This window comes from Trematomus bernacchii, unplaced genomic scaffold (genome assembly GCF_902827165.1).
Source record: "Trematomus bernacchii unplaced genomic scaffold, fTreBer1.1, whole genome shotgun sequence".
NCBI classification, from domain to species: domain Eukaryota; kingdom Metazoa; phylum Chordata; class Actinopteri; order Perciformes; family Nototheniidae; genus Trematomus; species Trematomus bernacchii.
Genome location: NW_022987648.1, coordinates 14,414,179 through 14,438,326, shown reverse-complemented (window position 1 = coordinate 14,438,326; position 24,148 = coordinate 14,414,179). Strand labels below are relative to the sequence as shown.

The 24,148-nt window shown below is 40.3% G+C and overlaps 2 protein-coding genes across 4 annotated transcripts in view; one reads left to right on the top strand and one right to left on the bottom strand.

The window, feature by feature from the left end:
- The window catches only part of tsc22d1 (TSC22 domain family, member 1), a 34,153-nt gene extending 18,496 nt beyond the window's left edge, over positions 1 to 15,657 (top strand). For 2 of the 3 annotated variants that reach the window (XM_034134277.1, XM_034134276.1), the window contains 2 exons: positions 12,806 to 12,857; positions 14,036 to 15,657. In XM_034134277.1, coding sequence (XP_033990168.1) covers positions 12,806 to 12,857; positions 14,036 to 14,305 — 322 coding nt within the window. In that variant the 3' untranslated portion in view covers positions 14,306 to 15,657. Of the gene's footprint in view, positions 1 to 11,909; positions 12,495 to 12,805; positions 12,858 to 14,035 lie in introns of those variants that run through there. The other variant, XM_034134279.1, reaches the window with a different exon arrangement.
- Positions 15,658 to 16,584: 927 nt separating this feature from the next.
- On the bottom strand, positions 16,585 to 22,671 carry serp2 (stress-associated endoplasmic reticulum protein family member 2). The gene is made up of 3 exons (XM_034134531.1): positions 22,521 to 22,671; positions 17,801 to 17,873; positions 16,585 to 17,047 (listed from the first exon to the last, which is right to left on the bottom strand). Exons 1-3 carry the CDS (start codon positions 22,602 to 22,604, stop codon positions 17,007 to 17,009), a joined length of 198 nt encoding a protein of 65 aa, XP_033990422.1. The 5' UTR covers positions 22,605 to 22,671; the 3' UTR covers positions 16,585 to 17,006.
- Positions 22,672 to 24,148: the final 1,477 nt, after the last annotated feature.

Genomic DNA, 24,148 nt, shown 5'->3' with positions numbered 1-24,148 from the left:
CGCTGACCGGCGAAAAACTCTGCCCGGTTCTGTCGGCCCCCACCGCGGAGAATACACAGAAGTGCAGCCATGACAACCATTCTTCTTCGCTGCTTTTGTGGAGGAAGTTGCTGCTTTTGTGGAGGAAGTTACAGCGCCACGTACAGGTTCGGCATATGTACTGCAGCTTTTCCAGCGTTTGGATGTAAACGGAGCCGTCTCGTGGAGCTTGACACAATCCGGTGTATATTGCGTGGGGACGGAAGGTTTTTTGCGGTTGCATTTGCGTTACTCCGATGCGTTTTGCCGTATTTGTCCTCGTGGAGCCGGGGCCTCAATAAGGACATGTCCTCTTTTGATGCATTAGTGAGAGCAGTGCTTTGTTTATATGAATGTGAAAGTGCAAAATATTTGTTATCATAATTTCAGCGACACTGCTGCAGCTCAGACTCACCCATTGTGTGCATATATAGCTGTGAGGTGTAACAGTAACTTGTTGGAAATACTAAGTTTGAGTTCACCTTTAGCTCAGGGAAATATTAAGAGACCACTCCAATTTTTCCTTCAATCTCTACATGTATGGCAGCCAGTGTTGTAGTCAAGTCACCAATTCACGAGTCCAAGTCACTCTCGAGTGCACTCTCCACTCTTCGAGTCCAAGTCACCAAGGGAGAGTCGTAGTCGAGTCCAAGTCCAGGTCCGAGTCACCCAAGAAGAGTCCGAGTCACAAGTCTTCATGTATTCATCTTCGTGGATATATGTGTTGAAATGTAGCTGCTCCTCTACATTGCTTTTATCCTGTCATGTTATACTAATGTGTCTATTGAACTGCTGTGAAGCGAGTTTGGCTACAATTCTTGTAATAGGTGCTATACAAATATAAAGCTTATTACTAATATTCATATTATTATTATTATTGTAAATGACCTTTAATATGTCTAACTATATTTAAAATGGGTTACCTTTTAGAGAAGTGATTATATTTGTATGCCAATATTTTCTTATGGTAAAGTTTTCATTTTGCACTTTTATTTTGATAGTAATAAGATCGGGACTCTTATTTTGAAGGAACTTTTACCGGAAGTCAATGGACAACGGAGCAGTGTAAACATACATGTATAATGACGGATAGATGACGAATAAATTAACATACTAAATAGTTGCATTCGGTTTTTAGCACCTGGCTGATAAGGGCACAAGCTCTTACGTTGGTAATGATTGTATAAAAGCAAGGGTGTGCAATAAACAGATACCATCAGTTAGAGAGTCTGACCATCATTCAGCCGGGGACGCTACAATTATTATAGTGAATGTTTAAATTCTATCAATAAATATTGAGCCCCAGAAAGCACCTGGCTACTTAGCATGCAAAATGACCATTCTGCATGTTAAGTAGCCATGTGCTTTCGTGTTATCGGCTGAATCTTTATTTATTGATTAGATCACGTTACTCTGATGATAGTGTTCAAGACAGCCTATATGTCTGAACTCGATCCTTAGAGTAATGTGTTACGGAGCCTTCTCTTCAATATTGTTTCCACATAACGAGCATTTTGCGCTGCTCTTTTCCAATGTGGAAGCAGAATGTGTGAAAACATACAGCACGATGCGGGGTGTGTCTCTAGACATCTTTAGACTGGAATAGCGGGGCCCATTACGTGAACTCGCCTCGCAGCCGGTGCACACGCCAGGATAGAGGACATCAGACTCCAGAGAAAACTAGCTCGAGTCCAAGTCGGAGCTTCAATGTACAAGTCGAGTCCGAGTCATCGTGGGGGGAAATATTCACGAGTCCGAGTCCAAGTCATCGTGCACGAGAATTCACGAGTCCAAGTCCGAGTCGCGTCAATTAGTGCACGAGTCAAGAGTCGAGTCACGAGTCCCGAAAAGCGGCACTCGAGTACTCCATCTCTGATGGCAGCCATTCCATTCCAGTGTCTGTTGACCTCCAACACAGAGAAATGTTGTCAGTAGTTTGTAGAATAATAAAAAAAAAAAATCACTTTATTCAAACACATGCCTATAAATAGTAAAACCAAAGAAACTGATTATGCGAATGTCAAAAAATGTAATGCGTTTACATGCAATGTATGTGTTAGCATCACTACATTACCCCCACCCACCCCACAGTGGGCTTCTCTCCTCATCTTTGCTCTATCTTTATTGCTGCGGTCGGCATTACTCCTATCCTCTGTTGTCTGGACTCGGAGCGCTGTGTGTTCTTTGGATGCTAATCCTTTTAATGCCAGGTTTCACCCCACATTACTCAAACCTGCTGCTCAATCACACTTATGCAACTTGGATCTTCTGTGAGTGTGCAAGAGAGTGGGGACCTACTCTGAAACAGGTTTATTTTCCTCCCTGAGGTTAATAAAGAGGCTATTTGTTGAGCAAATTGCTACTGATAGAATTTAGTAGAGGGAGGCTATGATTGAGAAAGCATTGGTTAATTCCTTTAGTCTTGAATCATTATATGGTTGTTCAAGGACCACGCCTTTGTTTGTTTTTGCATGTTAAGGCTATTTGCTTGATGTGATTTGCACAGAGTTGCTGTGTATTGTTTTCCCAACCATGGCTGGTGGTTAAGGTTGGTCAGTTAGTCCGGCGTCTTCTATGGTTGGAAAAAAAGAATGACAAATATTTCTTCTACCATCATATATCATAAGTTGTATTTTATGAAATGCAAACCATGAATTTGATATGTCAATACATAAATGTTTGCTTTTTAATTCAGAAAGGCTTTACGCTAAAATATGAGCCAATGATAAGCTACATTAAAGGTAGGGTATGTAAGTTTGAGAAACCGGCTTGGGATCGCTAGAATTTGAAAATACACGACCGGAGAAAATCTGCCACTTCCTTACAGAGCCCCTCCTCCAACACACAGGAACGCGCACATGACCAATGAGGGCACGAGATAAGTTTGTGCACAGATGGAAGGCTGACAGGCAGGTAGGCCATCCAGTTATTTTAGCCGGGCCGGCTAAAATGATTGGTCGTGCTTTTTACAGTATTACGGCTTCCACAGATGACATTTTTTCATGGATTTTTTGTCAAAGCACTTAAGATATTCATTGCTATCGGGATGTTAAGAGCATTCCATAGAATATAGCAAAAAGTGTATCTCGAGCCGGTTTCTCAAACTTACATACCCTACCTTTTAAGTGCAAAGATATATAAAAAATATCAACTTTAAGAATCGAACATGGCGTAAAAAATACAAAACATATACATCAAACCATATAGAGTGATGCAGTGATGACTTATTATGAAAGCAGACACGGAAGTTAGCATTGTTTTGCTCTCTTAACAAAAAGCAATGGGATTTTGGAATATGGCAAACACACTGACATGTGCTCAGCAGGATAATCCTGTCACATTTCAATAATTTCCCAACATTCATGGAATAGATGAATGGTAAAGGCAATCGCCAGAAGTAAAAGTAAACATAAAGCTATAACTGACCTACATGACGGTCTCATGACTGCATGGAACCACTGCTTAGCTAAAGGGCGGACTCGTGTTCAGTGTGATGCTGTTTAGTAGTCTCATTTAGTCAGTTGTGAGCAAGCTCCATCTTTAAGACACATAAAGTTTCAGACATTCATCAGGGTGGAATTTACTGTCGTTTAATGTGTTCTACAGACCTTATTTCAGGCATCTCACAAAAACTTTGAGACGAGGAAACCAGGAAGTGCTAAATGCTAACTCATTCCCGGGCTTAGAACTGATTCCTGCACCGCTCTTTTAGAGTGTATTTGTCTTTGCTTCTGTTTTCCGCTCTCCCTGTAACCCTGACCCTTTGAGACAGTATGAATGCTGAGGCGGTGGATCTAGGCATTTCTAGCTCGTGTCTCTGGGTGACTCTCTCTCCCTCCTTCTCTCCCGCCGGCTCTCCCCCAGTGTGTGCGCGTGAGTATAGTATAGAGCGAGCACTAAGGACTTGCTGCTGTCAGCCCAAATGCCCCAATAGCACCTCTCTCTCTCTCTTGCGTACGGAGGCCAAAATGGCCACTCATCATTCCTCCCTTGCCTCCCTGACTGACTCACTCAGTAGCTCTCAGTCATTCTCCATAGTCAGGGTGTGACTATGGAAAACCACTGCCAGGGCTTACTGGTAAAGTCTGTGTGTTCTTTCCACTATCAAACTACAGCACAGCCAAAAGCCTTTACAATTCAACTATTCAATAGGCCTCTTTTATCATCGCTGGGTCATGCCAGGCCCCTTTTATTAACTTTCATTTCCGCTGAAACGCAGCATATGTGAGAGGAGTTCCTCTTCCTGGGAGTAAGACACATTTTGCCAATAGATAGAAATAAGGAACTAAACCAGAAACATAACTGACATACATATAGGACTTCTCTCCAGGGCTGCACAATTAATCACAAGTTTATGAAGAAGGGCAATATCCAATACTAAGGGCAATATTTTGTAAAAGATTCAATATTTTTCTGAATTAAGTATTGTAAAGCTACAGAGATCGTCCGTCACACCATAATCATTCTTATATATTTTTCAACGATGCAAATAATGGTTCAAAATTATCTTTCCCTCTCATATCACAAAACGTATCGCAATTTCCAAATCAGTCAGAAAAATTATTCATCAAATCATCAAAACGATGTCTTTGCATAGCTGAAGCAAGTTTATCAGCAGTGCTAGTAAACATTACTAAGGAAATAAACCCTGTCAGGCGGCTGTACCCAACAGCCAGTAACTGGATAGATTGCCTTTCTGTGTGTGTGATTCGATCATTTAATGATGTTTGAAATTGTAGCTGAAGAGCACATTTGTTTGATGAGTAGAAGACATGCATTAATAAATGGGCCTGCTGCTCATGGCTGCATACATTAACCTTTGTTGCTTCACAAGCCAGACTACATTTGATCAGAGTAGTTGGTGGCATATGATTCAAGTGAATGAATGGGAAGCATTCACAGTGATGCATTCCTCATTAGAGAATTGAAGCAGGGAGTGAACTATGTGTAGTGTTTAGAGGATGACTTCTACAACTATCAGTTATAGTCATTGTTGATATGAAATTAAGCATGATGCTGCAACTGCACAGCCTGTTTGGCTCAAGTGTATTCAAAAGCTGCTTTGGGTTAAAAGTTGGATGACTAAATTAGAAGCAAAGACTGATGATAGCCCAGCAACAGGTGTGTTTTGCACTTGGCTGTTAGGACAGATGTTGCTGATGTCTGACAAACGTGGCCTTCATCAGGCTGGGGCTGTGCAGTTTCTAGAGCACATATTTTTTGCATTTTCCATATAGGGAAGATGTAAAGGAACCTTGGGTTTAGCTCGTACATCAAAGGTTTAAGCGTGTAAAGCAGAAATCCCTCCGCAATAATTGGGTGTACTCTTGGACTGTGGTGTAGTGTATGGTGTATTTGCAGGTTAAGACGATACATAGTGAATATTGAGCCTTTAACATTTAGAAAACTTGTTTTTCTTCAATTTAATAATAATAAAAATAATATATGGTTGATATATAATATATCAACCAAAAAGGTTGATAAGCAAGAATATTATTTTTTTTGATAAAAAGTGAGGGAGGCAGAGGTTCAAAGTGCTTAAGCAGGCTTCTGTATAACCCAGGTCAGAAGTCATGTGATAGCGATTCACCCCAGCACATGGAGTCTGTTAGGACAAGTGAAATCCCCGGCATTATGCCCCTGCTCTACCTGTTGTTTCTTGGCCGGCTGTCTCTAAGCCGCGGAGGCCCTGCGAGTGCATGTTGTGTTTTCTGTCTGCAGAGGCACTAAGCCATCTTGAGGGGGCTTTCAATGAGAAATGACAAGATAAGACCCTGAGGCACAGGGTCACTATCGCGCTGGCATCGAAAAGTACAGCGTGTTCAAAAATGACAATCTGAACTGTCCTATAGGGTTGGAGAAATAGATTATACCAAATGTCACCAAATATTTGGCCAAAGATATCGACATTGGGACCATATTTGAGGGTTTGACGGTTGATTGGTGCTTTGACAAAATATTCAATTTTTTATATATTTAATATTTTTGATAAATATCAGTGATGTGGATGTATGGTGATGCATAATTATCGAATGCAAATTAACATTTAGAAAAAGAACTATTAGAAAATGACATCGCTCTACTGTTATGCAGCCATTAAAGCCTGGAAAATACAACACTTAAGCCAAATAACCATATTATAATATCCTCATTTGACAATATGGATATCAATATATAATTCTAAGTTCTACGGTCAAGTCTGTTATATATCACATTAAAATGGTGCTAGCACTGACAATTATTTAATTATTTATTAATCGTTTGTTCTGTAAAATATCAGGAAAAGGTGAAAAACGTCCATCCCAGTCTCTGAAAGGACAAGATGATGTCCTTAAACGTATTGTTTGGTCAGCCCATAACTTATAGAAATGCAGTTAATTATATTATCAAACAAATTAAAGCAGGAGTTTGAGCTAAAAACTGCCTTTTCTGCCACTTTTGATGCAACGATTGTTTTTTTCGGTAAGCCGATTATTCCAAAAAATTGCTGATTATTTATTCGCCAAATGGCTGTTGATTTCTCGATAATTACTGCTAATTTGAACCTTCTATATACAAACAATTGCAGGGGACATTTAGATATTTATATTGCATTTACAGTACATCTACATTCATGTGTGCTCATAACATTCCATCCTGCTATAGGGCCACATAATTGTATGTTCCCAGTAAAAAGAGAGCTGCTGAAGGGTTGTTGAAGACTTGAGTCTTAAAGTTATTGTACATCCATGTGTGGGCTATAGAGGGCGGAGGATCACGGAGTAGGAGCAGGGAAATCACTGGACCACATGCTAATCCCAGTTGATGGTTTATGTAACTCCCAGGATCACGTGATCCCACGTCACCACACGCCCAGCTTCTGTCTGTACGCAGTAATTCCCTCACCAGTCAGCCATTCAAACACAAATGGATGACATAGACAGAGGAAAATGAGGAGCACACATATACAGTCATCATAACCTGGCACGCTGCCTCTGATTCCCAATGCAGCCGCACTCACCAATGCATCTGTAGGGAGCGACCCAGATCTGTTCACTACATTAAAGAAGGAGCGAGGGGTGTCAGAAAATACTACACAAAGAGGCTCGGGAGGCTCTGATACTTTGGAGTTTACATGATTCCGCTGACGGACGGCTCCATGAGAGCACGGGGAGTACGAGGCCATGACGAGATGGCAATGAAGCTTTTGTTCTGGGAGCTGGAGCAGCATCTCAAAAGGTAAAATAAAGACAGGGGGTCCCCAGAGAGGGCGGCTCAGCATGGGCCAATCACTACAGTAGCTGCACACAAAGGGCTCTCGGCTATACTGTTTCCATTCAGTCATTCATAGCTTCAGGGGCAGCTTTTACACTGTGGAATACTTAAAGCCTATTTTTTAAACAGGTTTGCTGGGTAGGCATATCTCAAGTGATAATCTAGGAGAGTGCGGTGATAACAAATGAACTGTAGAAAAGTGTGGAAAGAAAGATGACATGCATCCGTTATGTACATTTGTGACATTTAGTAATCAATCCAGGAGACTGCGAGTAACCAAACCCACAGCGTGTTCCTTTTTTTGTCACTGATTTGCTGGCCATATTTTGGCTGTTTTGTAACAGCTCTGTTGGTCCGTTTCACATGAAGTCACCTCTTCTTCTGCAACAATGTTGCAACACATAGGTAACTCCGGTAAATTCCTTAAAACAGAAGCTTGACTTCCTTTGTTATGATTGTTTTGTTGTGATCTTAAAGGCTTTCTGTTGCAGTGATCGATCTGGGGCTGTTTTCATTTTGAAAATATGTTTTAACTAAAAGCTGGAAATATACATGCAGTGCTACATGGACACTAGTTTTCTTTAGGTACACCTGTACAATGTAATGTGAGTAAGCCCTGTAGTAAATCAGATCTCAGAGGAATGTTTTTTTATGTTGTTTATTATTTTAGGCAACATTTAGTGGTATCGCTGGATTGTTAGCATTATATTGAGAGGTATTTCTAACATTTGCCTTCTATGTAGATAAGCTTTGTTTATTTTATTTATTTTTCTTAAAGATAACCCATTACAATATACTGTGACCGATTCTCCATATATTTTGATAGAAATACAAAAATCCAAGTCATATTTTGTATTCTATGCATAGTAGAATATATATTTATATCTGAAAATTGTAAACTATGTTTGGACGCAGTTTTGGATATTTGTTTTGCAAACCTGACCACGAGCAATTTGCATAAAGTTTGGGTCATTTCCCTCTTACGGACCGTCCACACAGCAGCGTTAAAAAAATCTTGAAACGCTTCTGCCCATTCACTTTGAATGGGGTGACGTCACTTTCCCTCACTTTTCGCCGAACTGCATTGTGGGCAGGCGAGCGGAGATTTTCAGGATTTTCAGGATTCAAAGTTGAACAATGTTCAACTTTTGAGGCTGAGGTGGAAGCGTCAGCCAATCAAATCCCGTGTACGCAAATCTGACAGTTCAAGCTCTAGCCAATCAAACGGCGTGTATGCTGGGAGAGACATACCGCAGGTCATTTCCTCATATTCCAAAAAATGGAGGAGAAATTAGCGGTAGGTAATCACCCGGTGCTTTATGACCAGTCCCTATTTACCTACCGGGATACAAACCGGAGGAGCCAGGCATGGAGGGAGGTGGCAGAGACAGTGGTAGGTTTTCGCCTGTTTGGGGAGTTTATATCCAGTTTACTTCAAACTTTTTTGCTTCGTATGTCGGGGGCGGGAGATTCATGTGATTGGTTGTTGGTGCCTTGCTCGCAAAAAATCCCCAAGCTTCAGATACGCCCACCTCCAAGATTTTTTTAACGCTGCTGTGTGGACGGTCCGTTAAGGTGCTTCAGTGGGTCACTGGGCTGTTGTTGTTTTTCAGCAAAGCAGCAAGGCCATGCAAGTGGTGTACCAATACAGCAGTATTTCTGAGATGTAAGCATCTCCACTAAGCCCCACAGGAACAGTCAAATGTGTCCACTCAACTGGTGCAAACTAGATATGGTGATTTAGCAGTTTCTTAGATAAAGAAATGTTATACATCCAAGCAAATTCCCTGAAGGTGTACAACTTCTTGACAATAAACCAGATTCTGATTCTAAGGAAAAAGTCAATGTTGTGTTCTGAAAGGTCAAAATATTAACTTTAATTTCCAAACCTCACTAATCAGACTAAACAATACTCTGGATGTATTTTTTAAATCATCATGTCTTGCTTGAAATGTGACGTATAAAAGTAAATTGTCTTAAAAAAATATATTGTTAGCAGCCAATTATAGTTCCAGTGTGTTTTCAAACTGTGTGACTCCTCAAGAGCTGCAGTTTTGGCGGCTATTATGATCTGGATAATTAGTTAAACCCTTCTTCTAGTCAGTGAGGAGACCGGAAGAGATAAGAGTAGCTTAGAGTCTCTCATTAAGCGATTTGACTTCTCAATAAGTGTTTGACTGGGATCTGAGGTGAGCAGCTGACGGTACACACAGGCTTGTCTTCTCGGTACTGGTGCTTAATGAGCCAGGACTATGCTGTGACGCCTACATTAGCATAAGCAGCTATTGAAAATCCTACTATTCACTTTCAAATGACTTGAAAAGGTACTCAACCTGTTCTCTGTTCAGGATTTGAATATGTCTCCCTATCCTCCCCCTCTCCCATTCATCTTCCCCAATACTCCATTCGGCTTTGGAAGTTTCCCCGCGGTCACCCTCTTTAAACAACATCTGCGCTTCAGTAGTACTTAGCACTTCAATTACTTGTTTTAGTACTATTTGAGGGTGTTTTTTAATATAAACCTCAGCATAATTCATAGATGGCCTCCTTTTTTTGCTCATGTTTGCTCAATGGGACACCCAACTTTATTCTTGTATTTTATTGTAGTATTTAACAGTTGTGTGAGATAGAGCTGCAATGATAAGTTGAATAATCAATGAGTTGCAACCAAAACATTATCAACTGTTTTGATGGATGATTTCTTTTAAATGTTCATGCAAAAATGGCGGAAAATGCAGTTTGAAGCCTCCAAAAATATGGATATTGGCAGCTTTTCTATGTTTTACATACCTGAATATCGTTTTTTTTTACTGACAAAACAAGATATTTACATATCAGCCTTGGGTTATTATCTTTAATTTCATAAAACAAAGGATGAATCTGGAAAACAACTTTCAGATTAATCAATAAAGTAAATCACTGTTAGTTGCAGCCCTAATGTAATAAAATAAATCAGGATTCTGTTTTTGTTTCTCTCAAGAGGTCTGCGTAGACACATGATTTTTGAGGTTTTGGGTGTACCTGGAATGTGTGAGAGCGGCCTTTCAGACTGTACAGGAGGTGTTTTTGTGGGGGGGGTGGGGGTCTTATTGAGTATTATGTCGATGTTGGGAATTTCTGTATGGAGCAGTTATTATAGGTGCGTCTGTCTGACCCAAGATACTCCTCTCTGTAAAGGCATTTTTGGATGTGTAGTAACATTTGAGTCAGATTGACCTCATTAAATTCCCATGACTTCCATTGTCTTAGAGACCTTTGACAGGTGTTTCATCTCCCATGGAAATTGATTATGTAGTATCTAGCAATCAACAGTTGAAAACCTGGGGTGTCTGAACCCACCGGGGAATTATAAAACCCATGGGACATGATTTCAATCAAGTCAGGGAATGTCCAGGCATGTCCAGGGACAAATGGCATTCTCAAGCCATTTGTCCCTGGACATGCCTGGACATTCCCTGACTTGGCATGTTATTTATTGTCTTATTTTTGAAGAGCCAGTTGGTGCTACAGGAGAGTATAATGATGGATTTGTTGATATGCACCTTCCAATAGTTCAAGCCCTTCGCGCTAAGTAAGACTCAATCATTTTAATTAAATGTTGGAGGTTGTTTTGCCAGGCTTTCTGTGATGTGGCTAAGTCTGCACTGCTGTACAGGGCCACATGGGGGCATCATATGTACAGGCAACATGATAGCACTTTATAAACATTCACAGAATTTGATTCAACCACTTCTCCTGGTGTATTTCTATCTGATTATTATCCCATGGATATTATGCCTTTACTGTAAATATCAGTTATTTTCCAAGGTGGAAATATGATGCAGGCCATTTTGATGTAGGTATTTAGGATTTGTAGGCTATATGTTGGTGTTCCTGAAACAGGGTGATTAATCTTGCCGAAGAGTAGTGTAAACATTAAAATATACACTCTTCAAAATATAGGTAAATGATCCAGAATATGCGTTAAAGTCTATGAAATAAATACTTATTTTTTTATCCAAACCTGTAACATGTTAATATTTACTATTGCATTGTGGAGAGAGAACACTTTACCCAACACATTGTTTCTACATTATCCTAGTAATTTCCTTACTGTTAAAACACTTTGATTTGGTTCATATCTCGATAACAAAACAGAGGGCCTCATCATATAACTTTGCGTGGGACCTCAAGTTGGCCAGGGACGGCCCTGGAGGTAGGGTAGGTAAGAATGGAGAAACCAGCTCGAGTGCGCTAGAATTTGAAAGTACGCAGCCGAAAAAAATCTGCCCCTTCCTTCAGACTTCCTTACAGAGCCCCTCCTCCAACACACACGAACGCGCACATGACCAATGAGTGCACGAGATAAGTTTGTGCACAGATGGAAGGCTGACAGGCAGGTAGGCCATCCAGTTATTTTAGCAGGGCCAGCTCAGATGATTGGTCTGCTTTTTACAGCGCCATGGCTTCCACAGATGAAATTTGTTTATGTATTTATTGTCAAAACATTTAATGTATTCATTGCTATCGGGATGTTAAGAGCATTCCATGGAATATAACAAAAAGTGTTTCTGAAGTTAATTACCAATACCTACCCTACCTTTAAGATACGGGTACATTCCTTTGATTATAAAGCCTTAGGGGCTGACACAGATATTTAAACAGTAGCTGATTAACGTGCATTGTCCAGCCCAAAATATAGCCCTTCCCCTGTCCTGTTTTCCAGCACTTCTGCTCTTTCTCTTTCCCTTCCCATCCGGTTTCCCCCGGTTTCATCCGCCTTCTCTCTGTTCTCAGACTATTTTATGATAAACGCATCAGCTGAGCAGCAGGTGGGGGCGTTCCTGAATAAATTACGCAAATAGTGTCACTCTCGACCAATCAGGGGCCGGGCTCTCTGTGTGTCGCTGGATAAATTATGCGGGCTTGTCCCGAGCTGCAGTTTTTTTGTGTGTGTACCTCCGAGATGAGCTGACCTTGGATTGTATTGCTACCGCTGCTGTCGGTGCACCACCCTTAACGGACAGTGTTAGAAGAGCCCGTGTGGATGTGCCTTATAGACCGAGGAGGTCGAGTCGGGACACGGGTGTGTTTGTTAGCGGACTGTGAAACATGACCAGCATGAATACTCCGTGCTTCACCGTGGCTATGGATCTAGGCGTCTGCCAGCTAAGACATTTCTCCATATCTTTTCTGTCGTCGTTATTGAGCGCAGAGAGCTCACACGTCAAACTCGACAATGGGTAAATACATATATGTTACATATGGAGCACTTTTATTCCCGCAGAGCTGCCTGTGTGTTCAGGGGTCGGTAATGTCTGTGTGATGGAGGAGGGATGCTACGGTATTGTTACACCCAGAGGCCACACTGCCATAAACGCTTTCCAGGACATCAGGAATTGTCCCGTTGATTTTATAGACATTTCCAGAAGCTTCCAGTAACGACCCACATTTCTAGCAAGAGCAAAGGAAAGGCTGCGGCTCTAAATGCTTTTGTATTAATGTTACACTATAGCAGTCTGTTTTAAAACATTTCCCTTTTCTTTTTTTGCAGTTCCTCGGGAGCCAGTGTTGTGGCCATAGACAACAAGATTGAACAAGCAATGGTGAGTTTCAACTTCTTCCCTTTTGCTTGGTGGAAAATGTTGTTATATACTTCATACTGAGTGGGTGTTTAAAAACATTAGTTAACAAGAAAATATAGGCTATTTAAGGATTTGTATTGTGATGAGATGCAGTTGAAACAGTGAGTTTATTCATTTAAAACCTTAGTGACAAAATAAAAAAAGGACTAAGTTTTACTGTGGAGTGAAATTAGTGGAACTTTGAATCGTACTGTAATAACCACTCCATAAATAACTGTAAAGATATGATGTCTTCAAAAAAACTGTTCATGCTAATGTAAAAGTATTAAATTAGCTAACATTACCTGAAACGACCGGCTGTTCCCGACTTGAGACAAAGTCACGAACGTGTTATTGAAGTTTATTTTTCATTTCTTTATCACACTACAGTTGCTAAACTATGATAATATTTTTTTTCATTAAAAAATCGTAGTTTTATTTTCTGTTTCCCTTTGTTGTTGTCGCTGCTATCGGCTCTGTTGCTAGGCAAACTGTAAGGCTCTCACGCCTGGTTAAATATATCTCGGCCTCTGATTGGCCCACACGTAAATGTGGACAGGGTTAATGACGTGGCACCATTGAATATACTCAGTTTCTCTTCTGCAATAGTAGCGAGATTATGTTTTATATGGCATCACATTTAAATATATTTTCCCACTTACTACACGTAATTATTTAATATCATAATTTTTTCAGCACTTCATCACATTATAAATTGTGTTGATTTTTAAGTTATTCTTCATTCTTATTGGAAGAAAACTGTTTCATATTATAGTAGGTTACAAGGCAAGGGAATGCCACACTATTTAAAGTGTAATATTCTTACACGTGCAAGTGATATAGGATACAGGATTTGCCCATAAATGTTTAGTTGTCATATGTAGGATTATTATCTTAAACATACACATGTATGACAAACGCAATATATTGAACAGCATTTTATGTGTACTTCATTGTCATATAAGAGCAGTTGGCCGGGGCCAGCACCCCAGGTAGGATAGCCTGATATTCAGTTGTTATTTAAGTGACTTTACATGACAGAAATGAGATATTAAACGTCAAGAATGGACCACAGGTTGGTTAAGATGATTGCCTAACTCTTCTTTAAGTCAATACGTTTTTATATTTCAGTCATTAACCCATATCTCTTTGTGTCTCAGGACCTGGTGAAGAGTCACCTGATGTACGCCGTGCGTGAGGAGGTGGAGGTCCTGAAGGAGCAGATCAAGGAGCTGATCGACCGTAACTCCCAGTTGGAGCAGGAGAACACCCTGTTGAAGACCCTGGCCAGCCCTGAGCAGATGGCCCAGTTCCAGGCGCAGGTTCAGACCGGCTCCCCGCCCGCGCCTCCAACAGCGGCAACACCGGGACCCCCAAACACCACCCAACTCACCCAGCCCAACTCGCACAGCTCTGGCCCGTCGGCGTAGCATGGTTTGCACAGACTGACGGACTAACTGAAACGTTTTTCAGTTCTGCTACAGCAGCAGAGCTAAGCCTTGCCTTCTGCAGCTGGAGGCTACGCTGTCAAGACAAAAATTTGCACATATTTATCTCTCAGAAGGATGCAGCCAGCGGGACGAGCAGCGCAGTGCTTTACAGCATGGCGGTGGAGGGGGACAATTTCGAAATGCTGTGTGGGGGGCGGTTGGTTTCGGGGAGGATTCAATCATCAGAACATTTGCCAAAAAACCCTTGGACATATCAATGAGAATGTCTTACCAAGAAGAAACAAAACTGCTTATCAGTGGCGATAATACCCTTAGCTATAGATTAAAAAAAAATCACTGTGCCTGTGTCTGGATTTTAAGTGATGTCGATTTTACTGATGGTGGCGATGGAAGAGTACGAGGTAGAGGATTGTATTAGCTGTTACCTTTTTGCTGAATGATGTAAATAAAAAGTGGTTCCCTCTCAAGGCTATATCCTAAAGTTACAGGCTGAGATATTCGAGAGAAAGATAAAAAGGCCTTCAGAGTGACAAATGAAGAATGTGAGCAATTATTAAGACAAAGTCCCCATCTGGAATGGGGGAGGGGTGGGAGGGTGTTTTGAACAATACATGGCAGCATTGATGACGTTACTTCAAATGTGGGTTGCTGGGATGAACAAACGGTGGTTTCTTATGGAGGTGATGATATTCTATTTCAGTATTTCACTTTCAAGCTCCTCATTTTGCCCTAGACAAAGCTCATCATTGCTGTTCTCTCAACCCTGCAGTGGCATGTAATTTAAACCTTATTCGACAGGGTTGAGACATTGGGCTTAGCTGCATTTTCTCTTTTTCCTAAAAGTTTGATGGGCAGAAGAAGATGTATATTTCTGTATAGTGTAAGTACCATGTAAAATAAGGAGGAGAAGGAGAGAAACAGAGGTTATCTTGGTCACACAGATTGAAACGGGTGAGCGAGGAACGTCTGTGTCGTCTATTTTTAATGCTGTATTTTCATGACTGGGTGGACAAGAGTTTAGGTTATTTAACTTACAACACAACAGCCAACAATGTTATCCATATCCCTTACTGCAACAATAACTTAATGTAAAATCATTTTTCTTTCTGGCGTATTGCACTTTTTTTTGACTGAAGTCTTTTTGGATGAACAATATCTTAAAACTCAACATAAAAAACTTTTTTTCGTAACATTCTGTGTATCAGTTGTATGCTCATGTTCTGTGCATGTTTCTGCAAAAACCGGATAAGATATAGTAACATAAATACCACAATTGCACTTGACAGTTGTACATCACAACTTTCAATAAACTGCTTAAGGAAGAATAATCACCTGGGTCAGCTTCTCTTTCTTATTCCTCCTCCTGAGCTCAGTCTGCTGGATGCTGACCGGCCGCTTGTCGTGTCACGCTGCTTCCTGTATGCTTGCTGTGTTGCTGAAGTCCTCTGCTTCTAGCTGTCATTGAATCACTGCCAGCTATGTTGTAGAACTCTCTTGTTAGCAGTCAGGTAAAAGCTATGACCAAGAGGTGTTTTGGTTCAAACTGCTCATGGATGGCCCTCTGATTTTAGACCAAAAATAATTGCCAACGCTATACATGTTATTCTTTCCTTGGAAATGTCTGTATAATTTGGCACCACCTAAAATTAGACAATATTATTTTCTTACATTCACTTTAACATATGCTGTATGAAGGCTAGGAATTCATAAACGATTGATGAATATATTTGTGCTTCAGTTTGAATGGAGTTGTTCCCTAAAAGGAAATACTCTCAAGAGACACAACTGCTATTCAAGTTAAACAACAAGCTAAACCAAGGATACTCTATTTCCTTATCCATAGGCCACTTTTGAAAAAGGATAGGATGCTGGGTCATTTTATATTGATAATAATGAATGAACGAATTCTAAGATGTCTATAACTCATCTTTAACTATGATTTAAGGCCATTCTTGGCTTAGTCCGGACCTCTAATGGAGTGTCTGGGAGTCCTTCACTATACAATATATCCTGGGGCTGCTGCATAGTCATGCATATTGTATGGACAATTACAAGGCTTAGATAAAAATGTCATAAAGGTCGATGCATTTAAAACTTTGCAGACATACAACAAACGTAACTTTTAGTAAGTTGTCTACTTTATTTGATTAGTTATTTTACAGGGTGTAAATACCCTTAATACAATCCAAGCAAAATGGTGTGTGTGCACTGATAAACACAGGGACTTGGATGAAAGAAGTACAACTTGTTCTTGACATTTATTTGAAAAAATATTATTTTCACACAGCACAGACATATACTTGAACAGACAGATATGGCACATATCAGCAGGATTCACTGGCTGCACACACTCTCACGTCAACAGTCAAAACTCTGTACACACAAGTGCCAAGCGAGTAATGAGACACACATGTTCTCCAGCCGGCGTGGTTTGAGACTGTCCATAGAAAAGCTGTCAGTACCACAGAATGCAACACTGTAAACACTTATGGGGGGGGGGGGGATGTCCCCGGGATGTCCCCAGGATGTCCCCAGGATGGGCGGGAGGATAGGGAGGCTTCTTTCTATGAGGGCTGTAGCGTCAGTCTGCGTGGCCTCTGGATGGGGTGGGGGGGGTGCAGGTGCAGGTTAGCCAGGCTCAGTGAGGGTGTGGGGGTGAGGTACGGATGCTTCTTCTGCGTCACATCCCCATACGGATGCTCTGGATGATCTGAAATATGGCTGAGAGACAACCAAAATACAATCAGCGCTGTCAAAACCCCGCAATTCTATGGATATTTTTCAGAGAAACATCAGTAAAGGAAAACATAGCTCAATTCATAGCTGAACTCAATTCAGCTGCATCAGTTTCAGGGTTAGTTATTGCTCAATGTAATGTTATTGACACTACTCTAGTTTGCTACATTATGATTTGAATCCACCAGCATATGAACATATCTTGTTGATGTTTGCATAATTAACCAGCGATTTTCTCACTCCCAACTCTTGGGCCTAGGCGTTTAACTCTGACACTCCCTGAACCCCTCAATGCTGCCACTGTTATTATGACAGGATTAGAGAAGGAAGTCGGGGTGGTTGGAATCAACAATACACAGGACTCTAAACCAGGGGGCTGCCAAAAGTACATTTTTATCTTTTTAATTTACAAAAGTTAATTTAAGTAATGTGAATACCTGTGTCCCATACGTAGCTTGAGTTACTAAACAAACATACTTATTTGAACACACACCAATATTTTTTTCCTAACACTAATCAAGTAGTCACAACGATAGCCATGTGTAGAAGTCTATTGGACAACCCTGCACGTTGAAAAGTGACACTAAAGGATTTAAATGTGTATTAAAAAGTGAAGCCAAGGGGTCCTAACCAATCGTTCGGAGTGAGAACTTGTTGAATCCGGGACTATATTAGCTATACTCATTTACTTCATTGCGCAAACAGACCCTTTCTTTTGTAAGAAACAAAAGTGCATACCTGATCCACACACAACAAATACAAAGAGGGCAAGCAGCCAGGGACCCACAGGATACTTCTCCTCTTGTGGTCGCTATGGAAAACACACACACATATATCCTTAGTGTATCAGCATTTCAACAGAAATGTGACAGATGCTGCAGAGCGAAAGTAAAATAGCTTTACATGGATAGATTTACAAAAGGGATTCCATTTCCATCCCGCTCAGGTAGTTGTTGCTGCTGCTTATTTCCTGGTCACCCTTTGTCCTCAAAACCTGCCACCACAGATGATCGGGTTTGTTGTGCTGCTCACCAAAATGACCACAATAACAACTTTGTGGTTACACTGAACACAGCTGAGTGTCTAATTATACACTGAGAGGTGCTGAGTTAGTGTTTTTTGATGAGTGGAACAGCATGAGTCAGTCAGTCTAGACCGATTTAGGGAGAAACCATCAGCCTCCAACAGATGATTTCATCAGTTTGGAAGTGTTATGCCGCGTTTCCACTATACGGCCTCGCTCGGCCCCGCTCGGTATGGCTGGGCCGCGATTGGCCTCGTTAGGACCAGCTCACTTTATGGCGCGTTTCCATTACAGTTTAGGAACTGGGGTAGTATCTATAGTAACGCAGTATAGGCGGAGCGACGCTGCTTAAAACTGCCGTGACGTCATCTTCAATGCGACACAACAATGGAGGATGTGAAGATGTGAAAGCGATCGTTTGCTTGTTTTTTGCTGTGTGGTTTATTATCACAAGAAATAGACAAGAGTTGTTTCGAAAGAGGCGACGTATAGAAGAAGCTGACGCGAGAGTTCGGGCAGTCCTCCTACGCCGCAGAGACTACAGGACGACTCGAATCACTACTAACTACGATGCTACTTGGTAAGCTAACGTTCGCTAACTAGCAATGTGTTTAGGCTCACGCTCCCTATACGACCAAAGTATTTCAAGTATTTAATTAATTGTAGCTACCACTTTTACGTATTAAAATATGTATGCTTTTGTTTGTGTATTTCAGAAGTTACCGACCGAGCTACCGAGTGGTGGAATGTGATTGTTCCATCTTTCACACACAAAGTGGGTGGAGAACTTCAGGATGCCTGAGGAAAACCTACGTTCATTACATGAATTCAAAAGAGGGCATTATGAACAGAAAACAGCGAAGTTGTCATTCAGGAATTAAGGTGTTTAAAAATGTGTAAAACTGATGTGTTTTTTCATGTTTGCAAAATGTAATACATGTTTATTCAGTGATAAAAGCAATAAATACTGAGGACATTGTGAGAAAGCGACATTATTGTATAATATATGTTAAAAACCGGAATGTTTTGCTCGTTATAAGTTAGTCAACATTACATTACATGTTACTTGGGTCTGATGCGCACCTGAATACCTAGAATGTATAATGTAATACCTAAATATTCATTGTATTGAACATAAATACATCTTTTCTTTTTCACATACATGTGTTTGTCAAATTATTTAAACCAAAAAAATGTTATCAGAATTGACTATTTAGTAAATATTTGAATTTCAAGCACCAGTACTGCCCCCATAATAATAATAATCTAATAAATGAAGCAAATATCAAAGCAAACTATAAACATAAATACAAAAGTGTAAAACACAACAGAACTATATTCATAAATGCAAGTGTAAAAAATTGTTAACATGGATGGAGGCTAAAGTATCCACAGCATAAAATAATATGATTATGATGGTTTGTCTGAAAGACACAGCCTCAAGGTTCAAGGTTTTTTATTTTGTCATACGAACATAGCTAGTGTAGTTATGACAATGAACATCTTAGGTCACAGGCTCCTCCAACAGTGCAACACAATAACCCAGATCAACAGAAATATAGTGCAAGTAAATATTAAGCGCTGTGCACCGCTCTCTTTGTATAGGTGTTTTATTTTGTTCTCTTCTCTTTGAAATATATAAGCAATGTGTTTGAGTCTAGCACAACGAGGGTATTACAATTGAGTAATTTTTACTACATGTATTTATCATGTATTCTTAATACCATTATGTAATGTTATGTTTTAGAGGAGGACCTCAAGCTAGCAAACTCAATTTCAAACAGTATGCAGAGTTGTCCTGCTAAAGAGTTAAAATGTATTATTTAACCAAGTATTTATTCTCTTATTTGCTTTAATTGCAACAGATGATAAAGGTTTCACTGTGATAAGTATTCTCTTAAATCCATAAACCCCTGTACAGTGCTTTGTGGACGATGGTGTTTATGATATTTCTGACTGCAGAGGGACGCCTAGATGATGCCATCTTTCTGTGTGATCGCTGGTGGGTGCAATTATTTATCAACAAGCAATAAGATAAGACATGGCATTGATTCTGCTGGGCCAGTTGCCGTTCCTGCAGGGCCAGATCGTCTCCTCCTCGGTTTGTGCTGTTGATGCAGAGGACGTTGTTCGGAACTGTTCCTCCTCGCTAGTCCCAATGTAATCATCTAGAACAGAAACATGACTTGTAAATTCCACAAACTACTGCAGCACAATACTATAAATAGCAACAACAACTATAGAAAAGACAAACTGAACGTAAACAATGGCACATATGGTGTTAGCAAACAATAGCTCTCGCTAATGCTATCTGCCTAGCTAGCCTTCGGGGCTCCATAAAATCATGGGTTGTCGAACATAAATGTAAGGATAAAATAGACTTATTTGTTAGAAGTGAGCTTTAGAACAGATAGGGACACAAAGCTTTCAAGCAAATAACAGAACGTTAGCAAAAACGTACCATGCAGACTCCAGTAACGCCAGTGTCTGTGTAGAGACCTCCTGAAAGACTTTGATATTGCGAGTTGTCCCGTCGAGCACCCGCTGGACCTTATCATCTGCAATATAATGGACGTCGTCACTTCCTCGACCGACCATGGTGTGCTTTTCTTTGCCATTGTTGTAGCTCCTCTGTTAACAAAAATGCTGTTTGTAAAAATGGATTATCTAGCGCGCAGATTGTGACGATTCTCTCCGACCAATCAGCAGCCGAGAGCGTTGACGTCACAAACTCAGCCTCGTTGTCTCTGGCCCTGGCCCCACGATTTTATGAGGCCAGAAAAACTGTGAATTAGGACCCGCCGGCCGGTACTAGGCCAAGTGGAAACGCAACCACAAACGGGCCGCTGACGTCACAGCCCTCTTAAACCGGGCTGCGGGCTGTAGTGGAAACGCGCCATTAGATGGTTGTCTGCTTTTGGTGAGGGAAGTTGTTACTGTCAGTTAACGATTCTGGAGGAAAACAGAGCCTGAGCAGCCTCAATGTTTGACCTTTAAGCTGCTGTTTAAATTACATTTAGTGACAGAGGAAGAGGAGGATAATAAATAATTGTCAGATTGTCAGACTGTCAGACTGTAATGGCTGGGCTGTTAGCAAGAGTCTCAAAGGGTTGAAGAAGCCTTTCTTTTTCACTGCTAATTATGGCTAAATTAACTGAATACAACCCCCTTTTAAATAATGTGTGGATAGCAAAAAAAGGTGATTTGTTTATTGTTGGTTGGAAAAGAGATATATCATGGCAAAGAGAATAAGTGGAAGAGTCTTCATCAGCATTTCTTGACCTTGGAAACTATGAGATCAGATACTAAATGGACATTGTGGTGAGTTTATTTTGTCAACTGCTGTTTCCAAGGTCAACAATGAACCTTGAAATATTTTCAGCCAACATGGATGAGAGGCCCTCAGAGGAGTGGAAACTAATGTCCAAATCCATCAGCTTACAAATGTGATACAATCAAAAGTATGATTGTTTTGTCAACTGTCACAAAGTAGTGGTAAAATCACAAATCCACAAGAGCAAAAGGTGATGTCTTCAAATCACAGTAAAGATATTCAGTTTACAATAAACAGATAATCAGCTAATAATCACATTTGAGAAGCTACTATCAGTAAATAGGCAAACTGATTGATATGACTCAAATGATGAACACATTAATTTAATCTCAAATCAATAATTGATTTATTGATCGGTTTATTGTTTGTAATGTTTACCAGATAAAACATAACACCTTGGTATGCTAACTAGTCACTACACATTTATATCCCAATCATAAATGAAACTACAGCCAGTAAATCCAAACATCTGATGCTGTCTTTAGACTCAGACATATGCCTGGTTGTTATCATTTATCTTTCGATTAATTAATAGTTTTTTCTATTACATGTCAAAAAGACACTTAATTTGCCATCACATGAACATTTGGTACACTAAAACTATCACACAATTACATTTGAGATTTAATTTATTGGAATGTCAGCTTTAAATATTGATTGGACTCATTTACTGATATATTTTTGGGTTTTTCACCTGGGTAATGCTTTAAAAAGTGCTTCATATCACCACCAACATTTTGGCATGTATTACAAAAATCAACCAGCAGCACTGACCTAGCTATATCCGAGCCTACATTACATAACCTGCACATGTTTCATTATCATAATTTCACAAAAAAAAAAAAGAATAACGTCAAGTGACACTGCGGAGGGCGGTGTGAATAAATAAGATGTTTAATGATGAAGCAGCTCAGCCTGGTGGGTCATAATGTATCACATAGGAAAAAGATGTGTTGCTGTATGACATCTGTGTGATAAGCAGGAGGACACACTTCACCACCACCACCACCCCTCATCATGCTGCTTCCATACTGGAGAGAACGTCACCTATCTGGGCTAATGTCATGCTGGCACCTCGCTGCTGTCAGTTAGCGGCTCACCAGCGTCTTGGCCACGTTTCCTCTCTGCGTGATGTTCTTGCTGTGTTTCTCGTTGGCCATGCGGATCCTCTGTTTAGCCACCATCTTCCGGCACGATTATAAAACCCAGGATAAATTAGTCTGCTTTATTTTTCTGAAGCTCCAGGCTTTCGACAGCACCCCTGCATCAAGCTAGGAGACCTCTGACACTTTAACACCGGAAACTGGATGTAATTACTTTCAAAATACGAGCATGGGATTTTAGAGGAACAATGTTCGCATTTTAAGAGGAGGTATGGAGAGACATTTTGTATTTTACATCAACAGTAAGTGGGGTTTTACTCTCTTAATGTGTTGTAAGTGTGTTCTGATTTCTCAAAACAACTTAAATGTAATATGTGTATTTTAACCTTTTATTCTGAAGGTCTTCACAGGAACTAACTTGCTTCATTTTGGTTTTCTTCACGCGGCTCCTCTTTGCACCTCGCGAAGATGAGCGCGTGTCCAGAGGCGCGCTCCACAATTGATAATAGATTTAATTGATAACGTTCAGAAGCGGAGAAAGAAAAAGTATTTATGTCATTATCACATATTCTACAATATAAACAAGCAGAGATCAAGCAGGTCTGTAGTATTTAAAATACGATTCCTTGGGAAAATTCACATTTTACAGCAGTAGCCTACCAAAAACCGGCCAAGATATTCGTTAAATATAAAAATTATTTGTGAAAAAATATATGCATTTAAATAAACGAGATGTACAAATATATTTGTGCAATTCCGAATGATGAGCCTTGAGATACATTTGTGTGTGTTTATTAGTTATTTGCATGATTTCTGCTCTTCATAGAGCAATATAAAAACGTCCAATTAGACTAATTGTCTTTATATTCTCTACATGAGTAAAACTCAACAAAAAGAAAAACAAAGACAACTAGATAATGCAATTCCTGAAGAAATTGCTAGTGGGAATGCTTTATGCTGAAAAGCTGACGCTGAATTGCTATGCTGAAATGTAATGTGTAAGAAGAAAGTGAAGAATTTAGATTGAAATGATACATGAACACTGGGGGCTTGAATGTGTGATGAGAGAAGAAAAGAAAGTAAAAAGGCTTGGAAAAGCAGCAGAATATTTGAACTGCAAACTTTTGAACTAACTTGATGGCGAATGATCTGTCGCCATGCCAACGGCATTTGATGACATCCCATAATACGCTTAGATGCGTTGATGGCTGCATCGTTACCAAACCTGTGAAGTTTTGGGCCATTTGGAGCATTTTTACTGAAGTTATGAGAAAACCGTGTTTCATGGCGAGCATTGTGTTGCCATGGCAACGGCATTTGAAGAAATCTCAAAACTGTCCTGTAGATGTCTTCACAGCTGGACTGTTAGCACACATGTGAAGTTTGAGCACTTTTTGAACATTTTCATAGGAGTTATAGCGACATCGTCTTTTATGGCGAAACGGCATATGATGCATATGATGAAACCCCATAATTGACGTAGAGCTGTTGAGGGCAGGACCGTTAACCATTATCTGAAGTGTGGTGCTGTTCTGACCCTTTTCATAGGCATTACGACAACATCGTGTTTTATGGCGAGGGATGCGTTTCCATGGAAACGGCATATGGTGAGATGTCAGATTGGA

Bases quoted from the DNA above. Each gene is read 5' to 3' on its own strand.
- serp2 (XM_034134531.1), bottom strand. From the start codon at position 22,604: ATGGTGGCTAAACAGAGGATCCGCATGGCCAACGAGAAACACAGCAAG. The intron at 17,874-22,520 runs GTGAGCCGCTAA...TGTTTTCCATAG, and splicing joins GAAACGTGGCCAAGACGCTG to CGACCACAAGAGGAGAAGTA. The intron at 17,048-17,800 runs GTATGCACTTTT...GTTGTCTCTCAG, and splicing joins ATTTGTTGTGTGTGGATCAG to CCATATTTCAGATCATCCAG.